Here is a 20,420-nt window from a genome sequence, read left to right as displayed (position 1 = left end):
GGCTGGTCCTGCACAGCACCACGGCAGAGCCCCCACCCCCTGGGTGCACTGCCCCTGCCCGGGGGGCTCAGGGCTGCCTGGGGGCCGGCCCTCTCCCCACAACAGGAGCCCTGCTGGGGTGTCTGGCCAACAATCCCAGCTGCGGGGGAAGAAGGGACAAACCCTGCCTCGCTCTTCCATTAGGAACTGACTCATATGCAGGCTCAGCACAGGTTCCCCAGGTTTCTCTGCTGCTGGACGGAAGCTCCACCTCGGAAATCCACATCTAAAACCACTGCGAATGCAGTTCACAGATTTTCCCTGACTTAGGACTCATTTGAGTTGTACCTCAATCCCTTCTCCCTCCCTCCCTCCGAGCAGGGCAGGAACAGAACGAGCTCGGGGCTCCTGTGCAGTTCGTTACAAATGAGCGTTTAATGACCGAGTCAGTGGCACAGTTTTGGCCAAAACAAAAACATCTCAGGAGAAAGAAAACAACAGTTGTGCTGCAGCTGAGGAACAATCTCACCCTGCCCCACGCCAAGGGCAGGGGCTGGGCAGTACCAGAGCATCAAACGCAATCATTCCTCCAGAAGAGCTGGAACTGGCACACGAAGAATGCCCAAAGCTCTCCGGGTTCACAGCAGCTTTACAGGGAATATTGAAAACAACTGAGGACTAAAGCAAGGGGAGGAGATCAGCGAGGAGGGACAGGGCAGGGTTTAGTTACGTGGCTCAGCCAGGTCTGACTGTGCAGCTCTCCCCCAACTCCCGCACCCTGCCGAGTTCTGAGCGCGTGGCACCTCAGACAGTGGAAACTCTTCATCCCTTCCTCTCCTCTCGATCCCCAACAGCCAAACACGGTGTTCCACAGCAGCACGAGCAGGGAACCAGGGAGGGCATCCCCCAGCACTGCACGGCAACGCCCAGCACCCCAGCCGGGCAGCACCGGGGGTGGGGAACGCCCTCCCTCAGAACAGCCCTTGGGAAGGCGGGAGCACAGGACACACGGCTCCGACTGTACAGAAAGGCAATGGAAGGCTCTGCTTCCAATCCATGAAAAAGCACCAGGAACTGTTGTGTCCAAGGCCAGGGACAGCAGGAGCAGCTCAAGGCAGCAGTGGAAGTGGTTCAGTGGTTCACTGTACACCTCCCCCTTGATGCAAGGGGTTGGAGTGTCCCAGCCCAAGGAGCAGCTCCAGGAGCACGGACCCCTTGGGTCAGGGCTTTCCTGGCAGCTTTGCTTTCCACCCCCCCCCAACCTGATCCCAGTTAATCACATCCCTGCAGTGACACGTCAGGCAGAGCTGACCGTGTTCCAGAGTAACACTATTCCAGGAGAATGTTCCTGGTTACAAATTCATTGTGGCAACGAATGCACCGAGAGCACCAATGCCAAAGGTTTGGAAATACCACGGAAAAAAAAAGGAAAAAAAAGAAAAAATCATCCTTCTTTCCCCCCCCCCCAGAAAAACCCACAGAAAGGCTGCATGCAGCTGCCCAGAGCCCTCCTCTGCAGCGCAGCCCGGCCCAGGCACTGAGCCAAACCCCAAAACTTGTGCCGTCCACATCATTTCACCAGTAAGTAAAGAGCAAGGAGGAAGCAGAAAGGCTGGAGAAAGCAACTCCACTGTCAGTGTCCAAGGCACCCTGATGCCAGCATTCCCTGTGCTGGGAAGGACGTGTGCCATGGGATTCCCCCACACACATCAGAGCCCACAGTTTGCTTTGTTCTCCAAGCTGGTGCAAACTGAAGGAACTGAAGGAAATGGAGGAGTCTGTGTGAACTCTCCTCCACAAAGAAGCAGGATCTACATGGAAGATAAAGGAAGGACAGAAGAGCTGAGGAAATAAGGGACAGGATCTCAGAATGAAAATTATAAACCCGTAAGAAGTCAGGAAAGCCCAAAGCTGAGGGTGTTGAAGCTATTGCTGTAAGAATGCCTGGAGAACCAGAGACTCCTCTCTGCAGCAGGGACACACCTGGAGAGGAGAGAGAAAAAGAGCAGGAGTTACTGATGGCCCAGAGCCACAGGCTGGAGCTGCACAGCACTGGAGTCAGGCTGAGACGTGTCCCTGGGGATACCCACACTGCCACTGCCCCTCTCCTACAGCTTCACCCGGGCAGTCCCCAAGCCTCCAGAGCACATGGGATGCTGTCAGGGAGCCAAAGGTTCAGAGCATCTTTAGGATAAAAATTTACAGGGAGAATTCTTCAGCTCTGAAGTGTTGTACCAGGCTGTGGAACAGCCCAGTACCCAGTGATCCCAGCATCCCGTCCCAATCCTGTGCCCAGTGGTGGGGAGCACTCCTGTGCCACACAGGGGCTGACTCTGTTTTCCCTCTGCAGTGAGCTCTGGAAGTGCCTGTTAGACCAAGGCAAGGGAGAGGAGGGTCCCCTGGCACTCAGCAGTGGGGCCCTGCTCTCACCCCAAAGATGCTGCTCAACTCCTCCAAAGCCAGCACACAAACCAGCCAGAGCAGAAGGTCACATCCCTGATCATCTGCTGCACAGAGGGAGAACTCCCTTAACATCTGAGTCTGCCTGTTCTGCTGGTGCAGTCTGAGTGCCAGATTTCAGTGTCCCCTCCTTGTACATCCATTTTTCACATCTGCAGCCATTACAGACCAGAGCTCGAGCCTCTGGTGTGACAGGGACTGCTGTCCCAGAAGATGGGCAGGATGGCTACTTCCAAGACATTCTCTGACATCAGTGAGAGACTGCTCCCAAAATACTGAGCTTCCCAAATCCAGGAAGCCCTTGCTCAGTTCTGCCCCCATTTTCAGGAGCATGTGCTCCAGTGGTGCTCTGGTTCTTAACCTGAATTTCATCCCAAACCCCTGCCTGTGTATTTATACTTCACGATGTGTCAGTTTGCTAAGGGAACACCACCCCCATGTGTTGCACAGGGGCACAGCCCAGCCCTCAGCACAGCTGGAACACGTGAGCACCAGCACACCCCTGGCGTGCCAGCCTTCCAAATTTCAGAGTCAGATGCCAGGAGAAAAGACTGGGCAAGTAATTTTCTCCCCAAGGAAGAGGCTGAGATCACTAAACATTACCAGGGATCAGTCGTGATTCACTGAGGGGAACTTGAGCTCGGTGATCTCCAGGTCGGGGGAGCTGCTGCCGCTGCGGTCGCTGTAGGTGTCCCTGCAGGGCACAGGGGGGTTAGGGAGCACCCCCATCTGCACCAGCAGGCAGGGGGGCTTGGTGTGGGTGCTGCCAGCTCAGGGGGAACAGCAGAGCACACACAGTGCCCAGTGCAGCCACTCCTCAGGAAACAGGGCTGGGGCAGCACCTGGTTTAAGGTTTGTGAACTGAAATGATTACAGGTGTAACAGGCATTTTGGAAGGCAAAGTTACTCTAAATGAAATTAATTAAACAGGAGCCTGGTTAACCAGCCATCAGACACTATTTCATGAAATCACAGAATCGTTAAGGTTGGAAAAAGCCTTTTAGAGCATCAGTCCAATTGTTCCCCCAGCACTGCCAAGGCCACCACTAACCCATGTCCTCAAGTGCCACATGCACATTTTTTTGAACACTTTAAGGGACAGTGATTCCACCACTGCCTGGGCAGCCTGTGTCAACACCTGGCCACCCTTTCAGTGAAGAAATTTTCCCTAATACCCAACCTGAGCCTCCCCTGGCACAACCTGAAGCCATTTCCTCTTGTCCTGTCACTGGTTACGTGGAGAAGAGCCCTATCAGCTCCCCAGTACCAACTGATTGCTTTTAATCCATTAAACAGCTTTTTGAGAGCCACAAAATAATCCATCTGGGAAGGGAGCTCAGGACAGATACACTCAGGGACAGACTGACACAGCTGCTCTGGGCTTTATCCAGTCACATCCTGGAGTTTCCCAAGGATGGGCACTGCTCAGCCTCTCTGGGCAAAGGACACCAATAACATGTGACTGATCCGAGTCAGATCAAGAAGATGTTTTTCCTTATATCCTGTTAGGACCTCTTATTTGAGTTTCATGCACTTCTGTAAAGATCCTGTTTATCCTTTGGTAACATTTTGGTCAGTGTTGTCAGGCCGCTCTTGGGTCCCCCATAGTCTTCCCTTCTCCAGGCTAACCAAGCCCAGCTCCTTCAGCCTCTGCTCACTGGGCCAGTTCTCCTGAGCTTCCTGTTCCTAGCAGCTCTCTGCTAGGAACTGATCCATCATCTCCAACTGATCCATCCTTGACTTGTGCTGGGTGAGCCCAAACTGCACAGAATGCTCTTGATGGGGTCTCTAACAAATGCCAAGAGACACCATCACTTCTCTCCATCTCCTGGCTGTGCTCACTCTGACAGCCCAGGATGCTGTCCATGCATCCACCCCTCCCCAAACAGCCCAGGATGCTGTCCATGCATCCACCCTCCCCAAACAGCCCAGGATGCTGTCCATTGTCCCTCTGTCACTGCCCTTGCCCACTGCTGTTTCCCATTCCCTTGCTGTTCCCCAGTCCCTGGTCAGCAGAGCTGTCCCTGCCCAGTCCTGGCCCCTGTCACTGGGGGATCCCTGGATGCAGGGCTCTGCATTTGCCCTTGCTGAGCCTCATGAGGTTCCTGCTCCAGCCCAGGCCCCTGCTCAGGGGTACAGAGTGTCCCCTGGCTCAGTGTCACATGGAGCCTCATCACAGGGCAGTGACACCCACCTGAAAAGGTGATGACAGGAAGAACAGGGAGCACAGGCCTACAACTGCCACCAATACTTTTAGGTTACATGCCAGCCATGAAACCAGCTGTGACCCCAACACAAGAGATTCCCAGAGCAGCCAACACACCCCTGGGATGCTGCAGCACAGAGAACACTTCAGCTCCTCTGCTGTGAGGAGCCACTTCAAACTCAGGTGTGCAAAAGCAGGAAATTAAAATATCCCTCAACCCTCACTGAAATGAGTGACCATCACACAAGGAGCTCCCCTGACACACTCACCTGACTGCCCTGCTGCCAACACACGGAGGCAACACTTCCATCTGGGTATTGCATTTGCCTGGGATTGATACAGACAGTGCTAATTCTCCTTTGCACTTAGTCTGGTTTTTTGTTTAGTGCCTCAGCACTCAGCAGCTCCTCACTGTTCTCTGGGAGGGGGAGAAGGATCACCAGCAAGTGGTGGGTGTTTGTTGCACAGTGCCCAAGTGCTGAGCACTGGGGAGCAGCAGCACAAGTAACTGCACCATTAAACCTACCCAAAACATCAGCTGCTTTGCACACTGAAAGAAAACTGAAGTCAGCAGAAAAAAACATGAGGCTGCAACCACCAGGACCTGTTCTTTAAACCAGCAGCAGCAACAAGTTTCTTACAGATCAACCTGTACCTGGGACTTGTACGAGGAACATGGGGAAAGCCCACGAGGTCTCCACTCATCTAAAAGACAAGGCTCAACTTTCCCCAAACACCCCTGACCTGCAGCACGAGGCTGCAGGTCCCCTCTCCCCAAAGCCAGGGACAGCTCTGTGCCCCCAGTCAGCCTCAACACACCAGACAAGAGCCCTCACAGCAAGAGTGGAAAGAAGAGGAGCTGCAACACCACCACTTATCCCCAGGAAAACTGTGCCTAGAGGATCTTCCATCTGTGGTGCAGGGAGCAGCACCTGTGACAGGGCTGAGGGGGGTCCTTCTTAACCCACCTGGGTGAGAGCCTGCAGCCCTTCTGCAGGTAATGGGTGAGTCTCCCTGCAGATGCCAAGAGGAGCCCAAAGTACGGGGGTGATGGCTTGATGGGCCTGGAGAGGAACTCAGGGTGGTACTGAACACCGACGAAGAAAGGGTGCTCTGCAAAATGAAAACATTCAGGTCACATCTCTCCAGCCTCTGGCTGAGCTGCAGCTGAAATGCTGATCGTGTTGAAGCCCTGATGATGGCCAAGTGTTGCTTCTAACCTGCCTTTTGTCCCTAAATGGACAGGCACGTGGGATTCTTTCTTTACTGTCAGTTCATGGATGGAATCACTCTGAGACTCTGGTCTGGTCCCACAAAAGAAAAAAACCTGCTCAATTACCCTCCAACCACATTCCCTTGTCCATCCTACGCCCACAAACCAACTGCTTAAGGACTCACCTTCCAGCTCAACCACTTCCATCCGCTCTCCCTCCTCGTCCTGCCCTACAAACTTCAGACCTTGTTCTTCAAAGCACTTTTTCAACTCTGGATTGACCTGGAAGAGCAGAAGCAAGAAAAGCCATGATCTCTTGTGTCTGGATCACACAGAAAAGCTCAATACCTACCAGAACATTTTTACCTCAAATCTGTGTCTGTGTCTCTCTTCCAAGAAATCATGGTCTCCATACAGCTTCCCTGCACCAAGAGGAAGATGTTCCTTACAGCAGTGATACCAAGTGTGAACACATCCATATAACAGCATCCATCAGCACCTGACCCTTCTGGAGGGGACTAAATTCCCCCATTTCCATTTCCCTACTGGAACAGTCTGAACACCTGCCATTTAAGGATGCTTTAACATTCCCAGGTCTAACTTCCCCATACCCACCACACAAGCATGCCATTCCCAGGAAACATTTCCAGAAGAGAGAAGAAGTGCCTTACTCATGATTGAATTCTTGGTTTGGAAGAGTGTCCTCCTCTTGCCAAGCCTCATGGTCCCCCCCATTTGCCCAGGGTTATGCTCTGGCATGTCTATGACCTGTGAAGAACATTGGGAGAGGAAGGTGGGAATGGGGGAGGAATAACAGTCCCAGACAGACTCTGAAACAATAAAGGGGTTGGAAAAGCCTCATCAACATCCATGTCAAAAACAAGCAAACTACCCCAAGGAACAGTGTCTTGACAAGGCAGAGCAAGAGCCAGGTTAGTTGGCCAAGTTACTCTAAAAAAGGCTGCACAGAACACATGGAAGGTTTGTGGATATTCAGGAAGCTTTCCCCTAAGTCAGAGTCTACACAGGTCCCACACACCAATACTGTGCTATTTACTGAACTACATGTACAGAAACAAAATCCCCAATCACTTATACTTCGATAAATAACTTCACAGGCTGGTTTTTGAGGACTTTCTCCTTTTGAGTGGCATTTTGAGTTACAGCAGAAGACAATCACTATGGTGGACACTGTTATGAGGCACACAGAGCCTGCAGGCTACGAAATGCAGGTTCAAAAATCTGTCCACAAGTGTTCCAAGGAATTCATTATGACTATTACAGAACAGTTTGGGTTGAAAGGGACCTTAAAGCTCATGCATTTCCACCCCCTGCCATGGGCAGGGACACCTTCCACCAGCCCAGGTTGCTCCAAGCCCCATCCAACCTGGCCTTGGACACTTCCAGGGCTGGGGCAGCCACAGCTTCTCTGGACAAACATAACCAAGGGATGTGCAGAGCAGTCTGGTACAGAATTTAAGGATATTACAAGCAGATCACCATAAACTCACCACTGGATGAGCAGTTTTGGGGTCAAATTCTGTCGAGTTTGCATCTGCAATGAAACAATCAGCAATTACAACCAAATTCCCTCACACCACGACAGGCAGCTCCAGGACCTGCCCCAGGTTCAGCTGCTTCTCATCCCCAACCATGCTGAGCCCCTCACAGGCACAGAGCTCATCCCAGGGAGCAGGAACAGGGCTGTCAGCACTGTCTGGTGCCCATTTCAGAGGCTGCAATCTTGGGGGAACCCACCTCATGCAGTCACTGATGAACAACAAGGGTCATTCAGGAAAAACACACATTCAACAGCTTCAGATACAGAAATAAAGGCAGGGAAGGAGGGAGCAGAATGCTCCAAGAAACATCTTTTCCCCACGCTTACTCCTGGTGAGACTCAGAGCAATTGTTCTTTTTCCTTTGAATTAGCAAAGGAGATGGGAAACACTAAAAGTTACAAGTATTTAAAAAAAAAAAATCACAGCTATTACTCAGGCAATCCAAGATGTGAGCAGAAGGCAGGAAGGGTTTTGAGCCATTACCTTGCCAGCCAAGAACACTGCGAGCAAACTCCACCACGGCCAACTGCATTCCCAGACAGACTCCTGCAGAAGGAAAGGCAGGACATGGATCGAGTCAGGACAAGCCCCTCTGAGCCCACAGTGCAAAGCACACACCCCTTCACTGAGCATCCTGAACCACAGGAAAACCTGCACGAGGCAGACCTTTGACTGGCATTTAGGGGCTGTACCCTGAGCAGCTTTCCTGCCCTCCCCTTCCCCACACACTGCTCACACATCAGTTCCAGTCTCTCCCCAGAGCCACTTCACTGAAATGCAGGCATAAATTTCTCGGTGCCAGGATCCCTACAGCCCCCTCTGAAACTTCCTCTGAGACCCCCATCCCCTCATGACAGACTCCTTGTCATCCCATCCCTGACAGCTCCCACCACTTCAGAGCTCACTGGGCTGAGGCTGCAATCCCAGTTTTGCTGAGCACAGATCACTGCCCTCCCTCCTTCACAACTGCACACCAAAGAAAACTGGGGGAGCTCTTGCTGTTATTCAGCCTCCTTCCTTGCTTTATTTCTTCTTAAGGATGAAGCATGTTTCTCACCTAAGAAGGGTTTTTTCTGCTTTCTTGCCCAGGAAATAGCTTGAATTTTGCCTTCTGTTCCTCGAACACCAAATCCACCAGGAACCAGAACTCCACTGCATGAGGATGAAGACATTCCATTCACATGGGATCACCAGTGTCGTTCCCCCAAACCCTTGTACCACCTCCCTCCCATAAAATTTTGGGCTTGCAAGACCTCCCTCCTGAAAAGGGCTCTGAAGCAGCCTTCATGGCAAGGCCTGGCTGCAGCACCATTTCCAAGTGGCCTCATGTGAACAGTCACATAAAATGTCACTGAACTGCCAGGGAAATACTTTCTAAATGCCAATTTCACCCTCCCAAGAGAGATCCCAAATACAACACAAGTTACCATACTGGAATGGTTCATGGTGTGGGACTCATGCTCTGCACCAGATGTGTTTGCAGACACATCACCCAGCCAGGCCTGTCCTGAGGAAGCCACTGGCTGCAGTGCCAGGCTGTCAAAACACCAAATTCTGCAGGAGGTTCCTGATCCCACCCAAACCCTGAGGGGTAACAGGCCCCCTTGTGCTAACTCTTTGGCTCTCCTCTGCATGCTACCTTCTCACACTTTAAAGAACTTTATACCCCATTTACACCTTCCATTCCCACCCTGGCTTTAACAGCCTTTATCAGGACCTTTCCTTTCTCATTTCCTCTCACCCTGTCTCCCCCTGATCATGCAGGCGAGTCTGGGCACATCCTCACCTGCATGATCATTTCCCCCCTGCTGCCTTTCACCCCCTCCCTCACTTATTTAACAATTCTCCATTCAACATCCTATCCTCAATGTCCCTGACGGGCGTGTGGGGCCACGTCAGTGCTGGTGCAGAGCCTAAGAAAGGAGTCTCCAGGGAGGCCCTTGATTCCAAAGCTGTCAGCAGCAGCAGGTTTATCAGCCATGCTCCAAGGAAATGGCCAGGGAAGAAGAGTCTTACTCAGCCCCACATAGCTTCTGCCAGGCCTCGTGGTAGCGGACGGGCTCCTCCTGCAGCGTGTCGGGCTCCAGGTCAGCAGAGTCAATGTACTGGGAGGAAATCCAAAACAAGAATGATGAGACACTGCCACAGGGGTGCACAGCATCTCCTGAAATCCAATTAAACTAAGATAGCATCATTCCTCCTTGAGAGCTCTGCATTTGTTTCCTAATGGATACTTGTGTTTTTTCTGGGCTGATTTCCCATCTGTCAGCCAACAGAACTGCTTTCCCCACCATCCCACCATCAGTGCACAAACACAAGCCAGGATTTTTCCTTCCTCCCCTCTCTGCAGCTCTGCTGTGACAAGGAGCCTGTGAGCCCCAGACTCCAATGTTAAATGGGAGGTGTGACTGGAACACAGCGAGGTGGGAACACGGGGCCAAGCAGACACAAACCACCACACAGCAAGGAAAAACTGGATCACTCTCTCAAAAATGCATCCTCTTCAAGAAGCACTGCAGAGAAAATAGGATGTGATAAAACACAGGCCTCTGTAATTAAAGGGTGTCATGAACATGGAAAAAAACCTGCAATTTTTCCAGTACCTCAACTCCTGGATGTTCTGGCAGGCTGCTAACCCTTTAAAACAACCACTTTGTTGGGTTGGTTTTAGGGGTTTTTTGGGAGGGGGAGGTTGCAGTGCTGCTAGTCAGTTCTTTAACATAAGATCTCCACATCCAGGGTTTGCAGAACTCACTCCCCTTCTGAACCACTCAGATACAGCTGTGTCAGGGACTACCCACAGTTGCTCATGCAGGGTTTGCACTTCACCAGTCTTGTTTTAATTCTTCTCACTTGTACTGACTGGTTTTGGAAGTCGAAAGGCATTCTAAACCTAGACCAGTGCTGTTATAAAGCAACCACCTATTTCAGTGACTCACTGGCAACATAAAACTGCTGAACATTAAAAATAGTATATTTAAATGAAAGTAAAATTTCTGGCAACAGATACATGTTTCACCTCTTCAGAGCACCCAGCTATGACCAAGACCCCGAAAAACATCTACACAGCCAAACCAGCATGAAAACCTTAATAAAGCCTGAGGCAGGAGCATATAAAAGCTGTGAGTACCACAAGGTTAATGGTAAAAACCCTAAAAAAGGCTCACTTGCAACAACTGTCAGAAATTAAAGCAGACAGTGCCTTCCTCCAGTCCTGAGCACTGAGGAGTTTCCATCCACTACAGACACCTCGTACAGCTCACAGCATGAGAGGCTGCTTTGCTCTGAAGCCATTTTGGGCCTGAAAACAGCTGTTTTGAGGCTGTAACCCAGGGACAATTTGGCACCTCCCTGGCTGAATCGCTTCTCCCTTACTGTCTCCGGGTCTGTGAGTGTCTGAACCAGGATGGGCAGCACTGCAGGTGGAAGATGGGTGAGGGGGGGAATCTTTTCTGCACACACAGAACCAGCCCCACCTTAATGTCAAGTTTGTGGTTGATGGCCAGTGCAGAGTGCTCCAGGGCTTTGATGACAGAGGCGTAGGAATCGGAGAACTTGGTGTATTTGCCCACGAGGGCAATGGAACACGTTTCAAGCAGACGGTCGTACCTGCAGAAAACCAGAACACAAGGGGTATTCCATCAGTAACAGGAGATGGATGAGATTCACTCACATTCTGTTCAGCTTTTCAAGGAACAAACAGTTGGGCTCTTCAAAGTGTGTCCAGCAGAGCTGACGACTCTGGAAGAGTGACCTTTTATAATAATTATGATTCAAACACATCAAAGCAAGATCAAAGTCAAAGCAATGACAGAGGAAAACAGTTGCAGAAAGCCACATATAAATTAACTCATTTCTCCCTCTGCTGAAAAGCCATTTTGAGCAGATCCAACCCAAAGTGTGTTTTCAGGGAGCTGTATCACATTCAAAGGCTGCAGTGACAGGGATCAAAGCACAGCTCGCTGTGTGTTTGTACTGCCCAGGATCTTCCCACGGTGCTGCTGAGTTCACTGCAGCAGCTGCAAACACAGAAGGGACTTCTGCAGTCCTAGGGCTGAGCTGCCCACACCTGCAACCCCAGCATGGGATTTACACAGCATTGCTGGCCACAGCCAAGGGTTTGTTCAGTGTTTATCTCAGAACTGCCAGGTACTTTCAACACATTTGGTACCAAGGGCTTTCCCCATCAAGAGGGAATGTCAGACAGGCCTGGCTTGTGTCAGGCACAGAAATAAAGGGAAACATCCAGATCTTGAAAACTAATCTCTTATAAGAAGGTAAGGGCCTGAATGTCAACTGAAAAGACTCTTCACTATTTCCCCCCCAAACAGGGAGTCTGTTCCTCACCAAAAAAAAAAAAATCCAGTGTCCAAGGATTCTCAGACAGAACAGGTACCAAACACTTGTCTCACCTGCCTGAAAGCACACTCAAAGGTACTTTTTATTGACATTCCTGATGTGTCCACAAAAGATTTTGTAACACTTTGTAACGTTAAGAGAGTTTTTTGTATAAAAAGGGAGGGCAGAGCTGTCCAGCTTTTAATTACTTCAGATTGGGTTTGACACAGACAGTTTATATTATCAACCACAAGATAAGGATCTCAGGAAATTTGTCTCACAGGATTTTATGGGAAAAGGCTGAGAGAGCTGGGATGGTTCAGCCTGGAGGAAAAAAAGCTCCAGGGAGATGTTACGGCAGCCTGTGAGTGAGAGGGTTTATGAAAAAGATGGAGACAGACTTTTCAGTAGCCCCGTTGTGCTATGACAAGGGGTGATGTTTTAAACTAAAAGAAGGAGATTTAGGCTAGAGATAAGGATGAACATTTTTACAGTGAGAGTGATGAAGCACTGGCACAGGCTGTCCAGAGAAGCTGTGGATTCCCCATCCCTGGAAACATTCAAGGTTTGGATGGGGCTCTGAGCAAGGAGAAAAGAACAGTGTGAGCACCTGAGAACAGCTGAGCAACAGGAATTAACACTCATCCCCTCACCACCAACAGCTGAGACACCAATCTGCAGCCTGAACTCCACGTGCCCAGCTCACCTGTCAGCCATCTCCTTCCACTTGAGCAGCATCCTCCTGGGCTGCCTCTCGATGGGAAGGTCCAGCCTGTGCCTGAAGTAATCAACAACCCCCTGCTCCTCTAACAACAGAGGAACCCGGTAGACAGAGGAGACATCATGAACACAGATGACCTGTGCACAAAACACAAGTGCCATTAGAACACAGGCACCCAGTGCCTGGGCAATTCTTTTAGACAGACACTCAAGAGTGTTCCTGTCTATAGCAGAAAACCACCCAAACTTCGAGGCAATAACGTGTTTAGGAACAGAGCAACACAGGAATAGCTTAAATATTAGTCTCCGTATGCTTGGGAAGGTATTAGTGCTCCCTGGAGCTCCTTGAGAAGGGCTATAAAACAGTAACCCAGCAGCAGGAAAGGCACAGCTGCTTGGCAAGTTATGTGAGCACACAGCAAAGTTCAAAGAACACTTCAAAGAGACTCCTGTGATACAGAGTCCCAACTGAAACCACAGCCAAACTGCCACAAGCCCAGCTTCCTGCTTCCCTTCACTCTCCTTCCTGGTTACAGGGCTCCCAATTTGATCTCAACCCAGGGAAATCTGTGATCCCAACAGAGCAATACATTTTACAGGGTGTCCTTTATCCAGTTTAGGATTAAATGATTAAGAGCAAAGAATCCTTAGGTCAAGGAGGAAAACCTGCATCAACAGTTCCACTTCACTGAAATGGGCTTCCTTGGAAAACATGGCTCTGGACAACTGTCACCTGTCCATCAAGAATGAGGCTGTCCTTTAGGTAGCCAAAATACAGTGGCACAATTTTTAAATCCTAATTTCTCCTGACTCAAATGAAAGCAGAGTTCAGCACTGCACCAGTCAAAGCCCCTTGGCTGCACATTTTCCTCCTCTACAGCCAGGACTGTTTTACCTCTCAATCCAAGCACAACTGCAGTCAGAGCAACAACTACATAGAACTGCATTAAACTTCCCAGACAGTGACAAGGGCCAGCTTATTTTGAATTCCTGGCCAACATGAGGTAGATATTGTACTGGTAACACACCAACATCATTGTCAGCTAATTCTGAATTAGCAGTGAATTCAAGCGGTACCTGAATGTGCAGGAGTCAAGTTTGGTCTTGTTGTAGAGCAAACTAATTAAAATGACTTGACAGAACCTGGGACTGTGAAGAGACACTCAAGTCTTTCACTAAAAGACAAAATGTTTCAAGCTCCAGCTGGATTGGAAAGTGCTAATAATATTCAGCCTACAGACTTTTTGATTATTTTCCAAGGTCCACCCCAGACTGTGCTCTGAGTCTCAGTACAAGAACGATCATGCTAACATGGAATTTCTGCACATACATTCAAGTAAATCAATGCTCCTCCCAAATCCCACCTCAATTTCTCAGTGCAATCTCTTCTCATGAAATCTTGGGCAGAAGAGCAGTGTACAAAATACAGTCGTGTATCCTTTAAACTTAATTTTGGGCAACTCTTTGGCCTCTAAATACTAGAAAATCTCATTCTTCTTGAATACAGAAGGAATGTGGAAGGACAAATAAAGTCAAAACAGCTGTTCAGAAATAACCTTGGATTCCACTGGATTCTCTAAGCTTACACTACTTTATAAGAAAAGCTGGGTGCTAGGTACAGAAAGGATTGGTTTAGCACCAGGTCCACGTGGAAGGAAGGTAGGTAAGACAAAGCAGCAAATTAATCATGCAGCTACCAAAACACAGAGCTAGAACAGAAAACCACTACACTCAGATAAAACTCCCCTCAGTGTCTGAGAAACAGCTGGAATATCCACTGCCAGGAAGTGCAGAAAACAATCTTTACCTGTTCTGGTTCAACATGACAGAACATGGAAATCTTTTCTTTTACTGAGGTATCCAGTGGAGTGGAGCACCTGCAAACAATCTAACAGAGCAGCAACGTCAGGGCTGTGAGGCAGAACAGAAGTACTCGAGCATTCATGCCATAAACCTATAAAAAGAGCTGACTTTGTACAGTCTCTGTGATTTGAGGGAAAACAGACCAACTCAGTCACTTTTCCTTTTTTATCACCAGTACACAAGAGCTCTCAACTTAAGCATTATTCAGACAAGAATGTTGTTGCAACATACCAGAAGTGCCTTTTTTAATTCCAAGTCGTGCAACAAACCTTACCAGATCTGGGGAGAGGCCGAGACCTCTGAGTTCACGAACACTGTTCTGGGTGGGTTTGGTCTTCTGCTCTCCTGTCGAGCTTGGCTGGGCAGAGAAGAGCAGGAGTCAGTACATCAGATTAGGATGATATGCAGCAATGATTCATCAGGCTAATCACGACTGTCCACTCTATTAATCTTGCAAAAGCTTTGACTCAGTTCTTGCACAAATCACATGAACATTATGCACCCCTGTGTGCTGCCATTTTAATCTCCAAGACTGAAAGCAAGGAGCACAAACCCCAGTCCCAGTTCTGCCCAGTAAGCAGGTCTGCACTGGAGCATGGGAAGGAGAGGGACAGAGGTTTATCCACTGCTTCCAACAAATACCAAATATTTTATATTTCTGATTTTTCTCTGTAAATCACCTGGCCTGCACGGAGGGGGAAAGAGGGAGAAGAAGAGAACAAAGATTGATCTGTACTCCAGGAACTATCAATCTGCTCTGTCAAATGCAGTTCCAACACAAGGAATGCTCATGCTCGCCCAAATTTAGCATAACCACAGAAAGTTTTTTTCAGCAATGACTCCTGCACTAGAGATTTTTTTTTTGTTTAGCTAGGACTGCAAATTGTCTCCAAAACCAGAGTAGATAATACAGCTGAGGTTGTATCAGGCATTATATGGCATAAAGCATGTTCATACACTTTTGGTATTAACTGGAGCTCACCTCACCTGCTTGGCACACAAAGATATTTTGTTTTTCTTTGTTGATTCCTAATTAATTGATTCTTATCAAAGCACCACTTTCATAGTACCTTTTCTTAGGTTTATCTTTGACCCAAGAGCCCCTCAGATTGTTATGGCTCACACAGCAGTCAGATGTGACAGTCTATGAAACTACAGTTAAAGATCGAATCACATTAAAAACATGGTCTGGGGCAAAAAAAACCAACCAGATTATCTCTCAAAATATTATATTTTCAAATTTCAAAAGTAACCCAGCATATTTCATGAGCAACAGCTAATGTAACTCTTGCAGGGGGAAGGGGAAAGCAAACAGAAACGAAAGTATTAGGGAACTCCAGGAAGAGCTTGGAATATGACCTGATTAATGCCTAAACGGCCAAGAAGTGGCTTTACAGGCCATGCAAAGGAAAGGAAAGTGAAAGCTTTCAGCCCTGAAAGTCAAGTTCATCTGCAAAAGCTAGGAGACAATTCCACAGAGAAAAAAACAGCAGTTAAAGATGCAAAACTGCCCTTGCTGCAACTCCCAAGCCTTTATTAGACATTTGCACACTTTTTAAAAGTTTCTGTTCTCTTCCTGCCAGACTTAATAGGTAACTACGTAATCTCTGCATTTCTGCACAGAAATACAGAAGTAACAGTACCCAGAGTACAGCACTTCAGAAACACCTATTTTAGGAAGCAAGTTTTGGTCTGAGGAAGCCTCTGAGCACCAAAGTGTTTCACCTGGGGAACAAGGCTGACGTGGATGTTACAGAAGTTCTCTCTCTTGGCTTTGAACTGGAACTGGCGGAAGGCCTCGATGAAGGGCATGCTCTCGATGTCACCCACCGTGCCCCCGAGCTGGAACACACACACAGGGAAATTCAGCACCAAAACGGCCCCTGGAAGGCCTGGGCTACAGCACATGAAAATATATATAATAACAAACAAATATCTCCTCAGCACCTCCTCTGATTCCCCAAAGGAGCATCAACACCAACACAGCTTCCCCATGAGGGGCAACTCTGATCTCTGCTCTGGGGGAGCAGGGACAGCCCCCAGGGAATGGCTGGAGCTGTGTCAGGGCAGGCTCAGGGTGGATCTCAGGGAAAGGTTCTTCCCCCACACGCTGGTTGGGCACTGAACAGGCTCCCCAGGGCAGTGGGCACAGCCTCAAGGCTCCAGGAGGGTTTGGACAATGCCCTGAGGGTCAGGGTGGGATTGCTGGGGTGTCTGTGCAGAGCCAGGGGTTGGACTGGATGGTCCCTGTGGGTCCCCTCCAAGCTCAGGATATTCTGTGATCCTATTCCATGCAAAGCACCAGGATTTGCCACCTGTATGCACTACTTCCACAGCCTCCAATCTACTCCAACTATTATTTTTCCTTCATCATTTCCCTAAAAATCAAAAAGGCACAAGAAAACCAGCTTCTGATATGGGCAGCACCTCTTCAGAGACATCAGTTTTACCTCCACTTTCTCTTCAGGGAAAAGATTTAGATATTAAAATTATGATTTATGAACATGATTGGCACCGAGAAGCAAAATTTCTGCTAAGTTTTAAGAACTATATAGTGTGTTTATACAAAGGCAGGAACAAAAGCAAGACTTGGAGCCTCCCATCCCTCGTCAGACAGTGTCTCCTCAGCGCTTCAGACCTGAGCTTGTGATCCTGGCACACAAACTGGCACTCAAGCTGCAGGCACAGCCCTAAGTCACCATGACCTGGGCACTGTGACAAGCTCCCTTTCCTGTGTTAGCATATCCCAGCAGTCTCAGCCTTTGCCCTACTCCATCTCCTCTGGCAGCAGAAACATTCCATAAACACACTGCAAACTGCATGGTTTGTCACCACTAACTTGTGCCATTCCCTGTCCCAGGTCTATGCTTGAACTGGTCACTCCAAGGCTCCTTTTACTGCTGAGAGGAAAAGACAACTCCTTCCAGAGGGAGATGTCCCTACTCTCCCTCCATCCACCAAGGAAGGAGAGGGCACAGCACGATTAACTCAGACTGTGGCATATTGAGTTACAAGAGGTAAAATTCATTCTACAGGTTAGCTCACAGAATCTCCTGAGCTGGAAGGGACTCACAAGGACCATCCAACTCCTGACCCTGCACAGACACCCCAACAACTCCCCCCTGTCCCTCAGAGCATCATCCAAACCCTCCTGCAGCTCTGGCAGCCTTGGGGCTGTGCCCACTGCCCTGGGGAGCCTGTTCAGTGCCCAACCAGCCTGTGGGGGAAGAACCTTTCCCTGAGATCCAATATAAACCTGCCCTGAAACAGCTTCATGTCCTTCTCTAGGGTCCTGTCACTGCTCACAGAGAGTGTTGCAATTCAAAAGATTAGCCCCAGTAAGTCAAGTCAACAAGGGGGATTTTATACCCATTCAATAGCATGCAAAGTGGAACATTTCTTAAAGAAAATTTACTATGCAAAATACGCACATGGTTCAGTTTGCTCCATACAAGAAACAAAACTATCCTTTTTTTACCAGTTACAAACCTCAATCACACAAACTTGGGGTTCAATGCCATCTTCATCCACAGGAATCCGTGCCTGCCTCATTACCCATTCCTGTATGGCATCTGTGATGTGGGGAACAACTGGAAAAGAAAGCCAGGCAAGGATTAAAACCCCCACATACACACATTTCTCCCTCTTAACTCATTACAGAGCAAATTACTGACAGTCACCAGCCAGGGCTTCCCATATGGCTTGAGCAGGGAGTTGTGTCTTTAAAGAACTATGCATTTTTGAAGTGATTATTCTTGGCTGCGACTTTCAAGTGCCTTGGCAGGAAATGGAATCCTGCCTGAATTTAAACACATGTAAGGAACATTCCCTTTAATCTGAAAGATTTAAGTACAAACTGTTCTTTGCTCTAAGCAGAGAGAGTTACTCTGTTTTTAACTGTTTGTAAAAGTCCTGATGCAAACCAGCTGTGGAGACTGGTTAAAATGGGAAAGGACTGATCTGACCCTCAAAGATCCTCTGGGTTCTCTAAAGACACACCAGTCACCAAAAGCAATAACCATTTTATCCAGCTCACAACCACCCCCCAGGAGTATTAGTCTACATCTGCTCACATTTACCACTGGCTGCATTAGACAGCTGGACCCAAATCCAGCACAGTCCCAACAAGTAGGATTGTGCAGAGTGAAGATGAAAAACAGAAACATCCAGGGATAACTGAACTACAGGACGTATTTCTAAGGACCAGGAAACAGGCTTTGCATTACCCTGGACCGTTTTGCCAAGATAGTCTCCTTTCCTCTCCTTGTTGATGACATACTGGTAGATCTTCCCCGTGGTCAGGTTGTTGTCTTTGGTGAGTCGGATATCCAGGAAGCGCTCGTAGTTCCCAAGGTCCAGGTCCACCTCCCCTCCATCATCCAGAACAAACACCTCCCCTGCACACACACAGATGGGCACAGCACACATGGCAAACAGTCCACAGCAAAAATGGGAGAATCCAGTGCAAAGAAACGCCTTCTCTGACTGCCACAGCAAGCTTGGGAGTGGCAAATAAAACTACAAGCCTTATACAACAGAGGACTAATGCAGTGGGGACTGAGCCCCCCAGGCACATCTCTGCTGGGGGCTGGGGCACTGCAGCCCCACCAGCCAGCCCGGGGCCGCTGGCAGGCTCGGTCCGGGGAGCCACACCAGGAGCAGGCACAGAGGTTTGTGCAGAGAGGATGGAGGGATGGAAGGATGGAGGGAGGGAGGGTTGGAGGGATGGATGGAGGGAGGGATGGATAGATGGATGGAGGGATGGCGCCTTCCAGGCCAAGCCCCGGGACCAGCCGGCAGAGCCCGCACCCAGCCGGGGCCACCCGCCCGCGGGGCACTCACCGTGCTCGTACGGCGAGAAGGTGCCGGCGTCGATGTTGATGTAGGGGTCGATCTTGATGGAGGTGACATGCAGCCCGCAGGACTTGAGGATGGTTCCGATGCTGCTGGCGATGATCCCCTTGCCGATGCCCGAGATCACCCCGCCCGTGACCAGGATGTACTTCATCTGCCCCGCGCCTGGGCCGGCACACCCGGCACCGCCTCAGCGCGGGGCTCCACACTGCCCGCAGCGACCCCCGGGCCGCTCCCCCGCCCGCTCCCTCACGGCCGGTCCCCGCTGTGCCCCGCTCCCTCACGGCCGGTCCCCGCCGTGCCCCGCTCCCTCAGGGCCGGTCCCCGCTGTGCCCGCTCCTCAGGGCCGGTCCCGCCGTGCCCCGCTCCCTCACGGCCGGTCCCCGCTCTGCCCCGGTCCCTCAGGGCCGGTCCCCGCTCCCTCAGGGCCGGTCCCCGCTGTGCCCCGCTCCCTCAGGGCCGGTCCCCGCTCTGCCCCGCTCCCTCAGGGCCGGTCCCCGCCGTGCCCCTCTCTCACGGCCGGTCCCGCCGTGCCCCGCTCCCTCACGGCCGGTCCCCGCTGTGCCCCGCTCCCTCACGGCCGGTCCCCGCTGTCCCCTCCTCCCGGCTCCTCCCGCCACAAATTCCCGCCACAGCCGCGGCCCCGCCGAGCCTGTGCCCGCTGTCCCCCCTAAGCCGCCCGTGTCCCCCCCGCAGCCCCGCGGGGTCCGGGCCTCCGCACGGCCCCGGTGGTCGCGCCCGCCGCTCTCACCCGTGCGGGCCGGGCGCGCTCACTGCGCGGGCGGGGGGGGTGCGGGCGGTGCGGGGCGCGCGCGGGGCCGCTCCCCTGCAGCTCGGCGGGGCAGCGCATGAGGCCGGCGCGCGGCGCGGCGCACGCGCGGCTGCCCTCGGCGCGTGCGCAGCACTGTGAGGGCGGGGCCGGCCCTGCGATGGCCCCGCCCCCTCGGCCCCGCCCCGGTCCCCTCAGAGCCCTCAGAGCGGATCGGGGTGGGATAAACCTTTAACATCTGTGGGGCCGCGGTGCTCCCAGCGCTGCCGCGGCCACCGCATGTCCCCAGGTGTCACACCCACACCTTCTCTGAACACATCCAGGGACGGCAACTTCACCGTGCCAGGGCTGAACGATCCTTTCAGTGGAGAAGTTTCCGCAGTGTCCAACCTGAACCTCCCCGAGCACAACGTGAGACTGTGTCCTCTTGTCCCTTGTCGGGCCAAGCCCACCACT

General features: G+C 50.8%; 1 protein-coding gene across 1 annotated transcript; it reads right to left on the bottom strand.

The window, feature by feature from the left end:
• Nucleotides 1–395: 395 nt before the first annotated feature.
• CTPS1 (CTP synthase 1) lies at nucleotides 396–20,065 on the bottom strand. Its single transcript, XM_050326203.1, has 19 exons — nucleotides 19,947–20,065; nucleotides 19,184–19,360; nucleotides 18,568–18,738; nucleotides 17,831–17,931; nucleotides 16,067–16,183; nucleotides 14,616–14,699; nucleotides 14,286–14,366; nucleotides 12,465–12,616; nucleotides 10,897–11,029; nucleotides 9,437–9,525; nucleotides 8,478–8,572; nucleotides 7,904–7,966; nucleotides 7,370–7,413; nucleotides 6,530–6,626; nucleotides 6,225–6,280; nucleotides 6,044–6,140; nucleotides 5,614–5,758; nucleotides 3,043–3,133; nucleotides 396–1,962 (listed from the first exon to the last, which is right to left on the bottom strand). The coding sequence occupies exons 2-18, from the start codon at nucleotides 19,347–19,349 to the stop codon at nucleotides 3,049–3,051; spliced, it is 1,776 nt and encodes a 591-aa protein (XP_050182160.1). The 5' UTR covers nucleotides 19,350–19,360; nucleotides 19,947–20,065; the 3' UTR covers nucleotides 396–1,962; nucleotides 3,043–3,048.
• Nucleotides 20,066–20,420: the final 355 nt, after the last annotated feature.

The sequence above is a fragment of the Myiozetetes cayanensis genome, unplaced genomic scaffold (genome assembly GCF_022539395.1).
Source record: "Myiozetetes cayanensis isolate MyiCay16 unplaced genomic scaffold, myiCay2020 scf31, whole genome shotgun sequence".
In the NCBI taxonomy this organism is placed as follows: Eukaryota; Metazoa; Chordata; class Aves; order Passeriformes; family Tyrannidae; genus Myiozetetes; species Myiozetetes cayanensis.
Note: the sequence above shows the minus strand (reverse complement) of the source record. Positions and strands in the feature narration are given on the sequence as shown.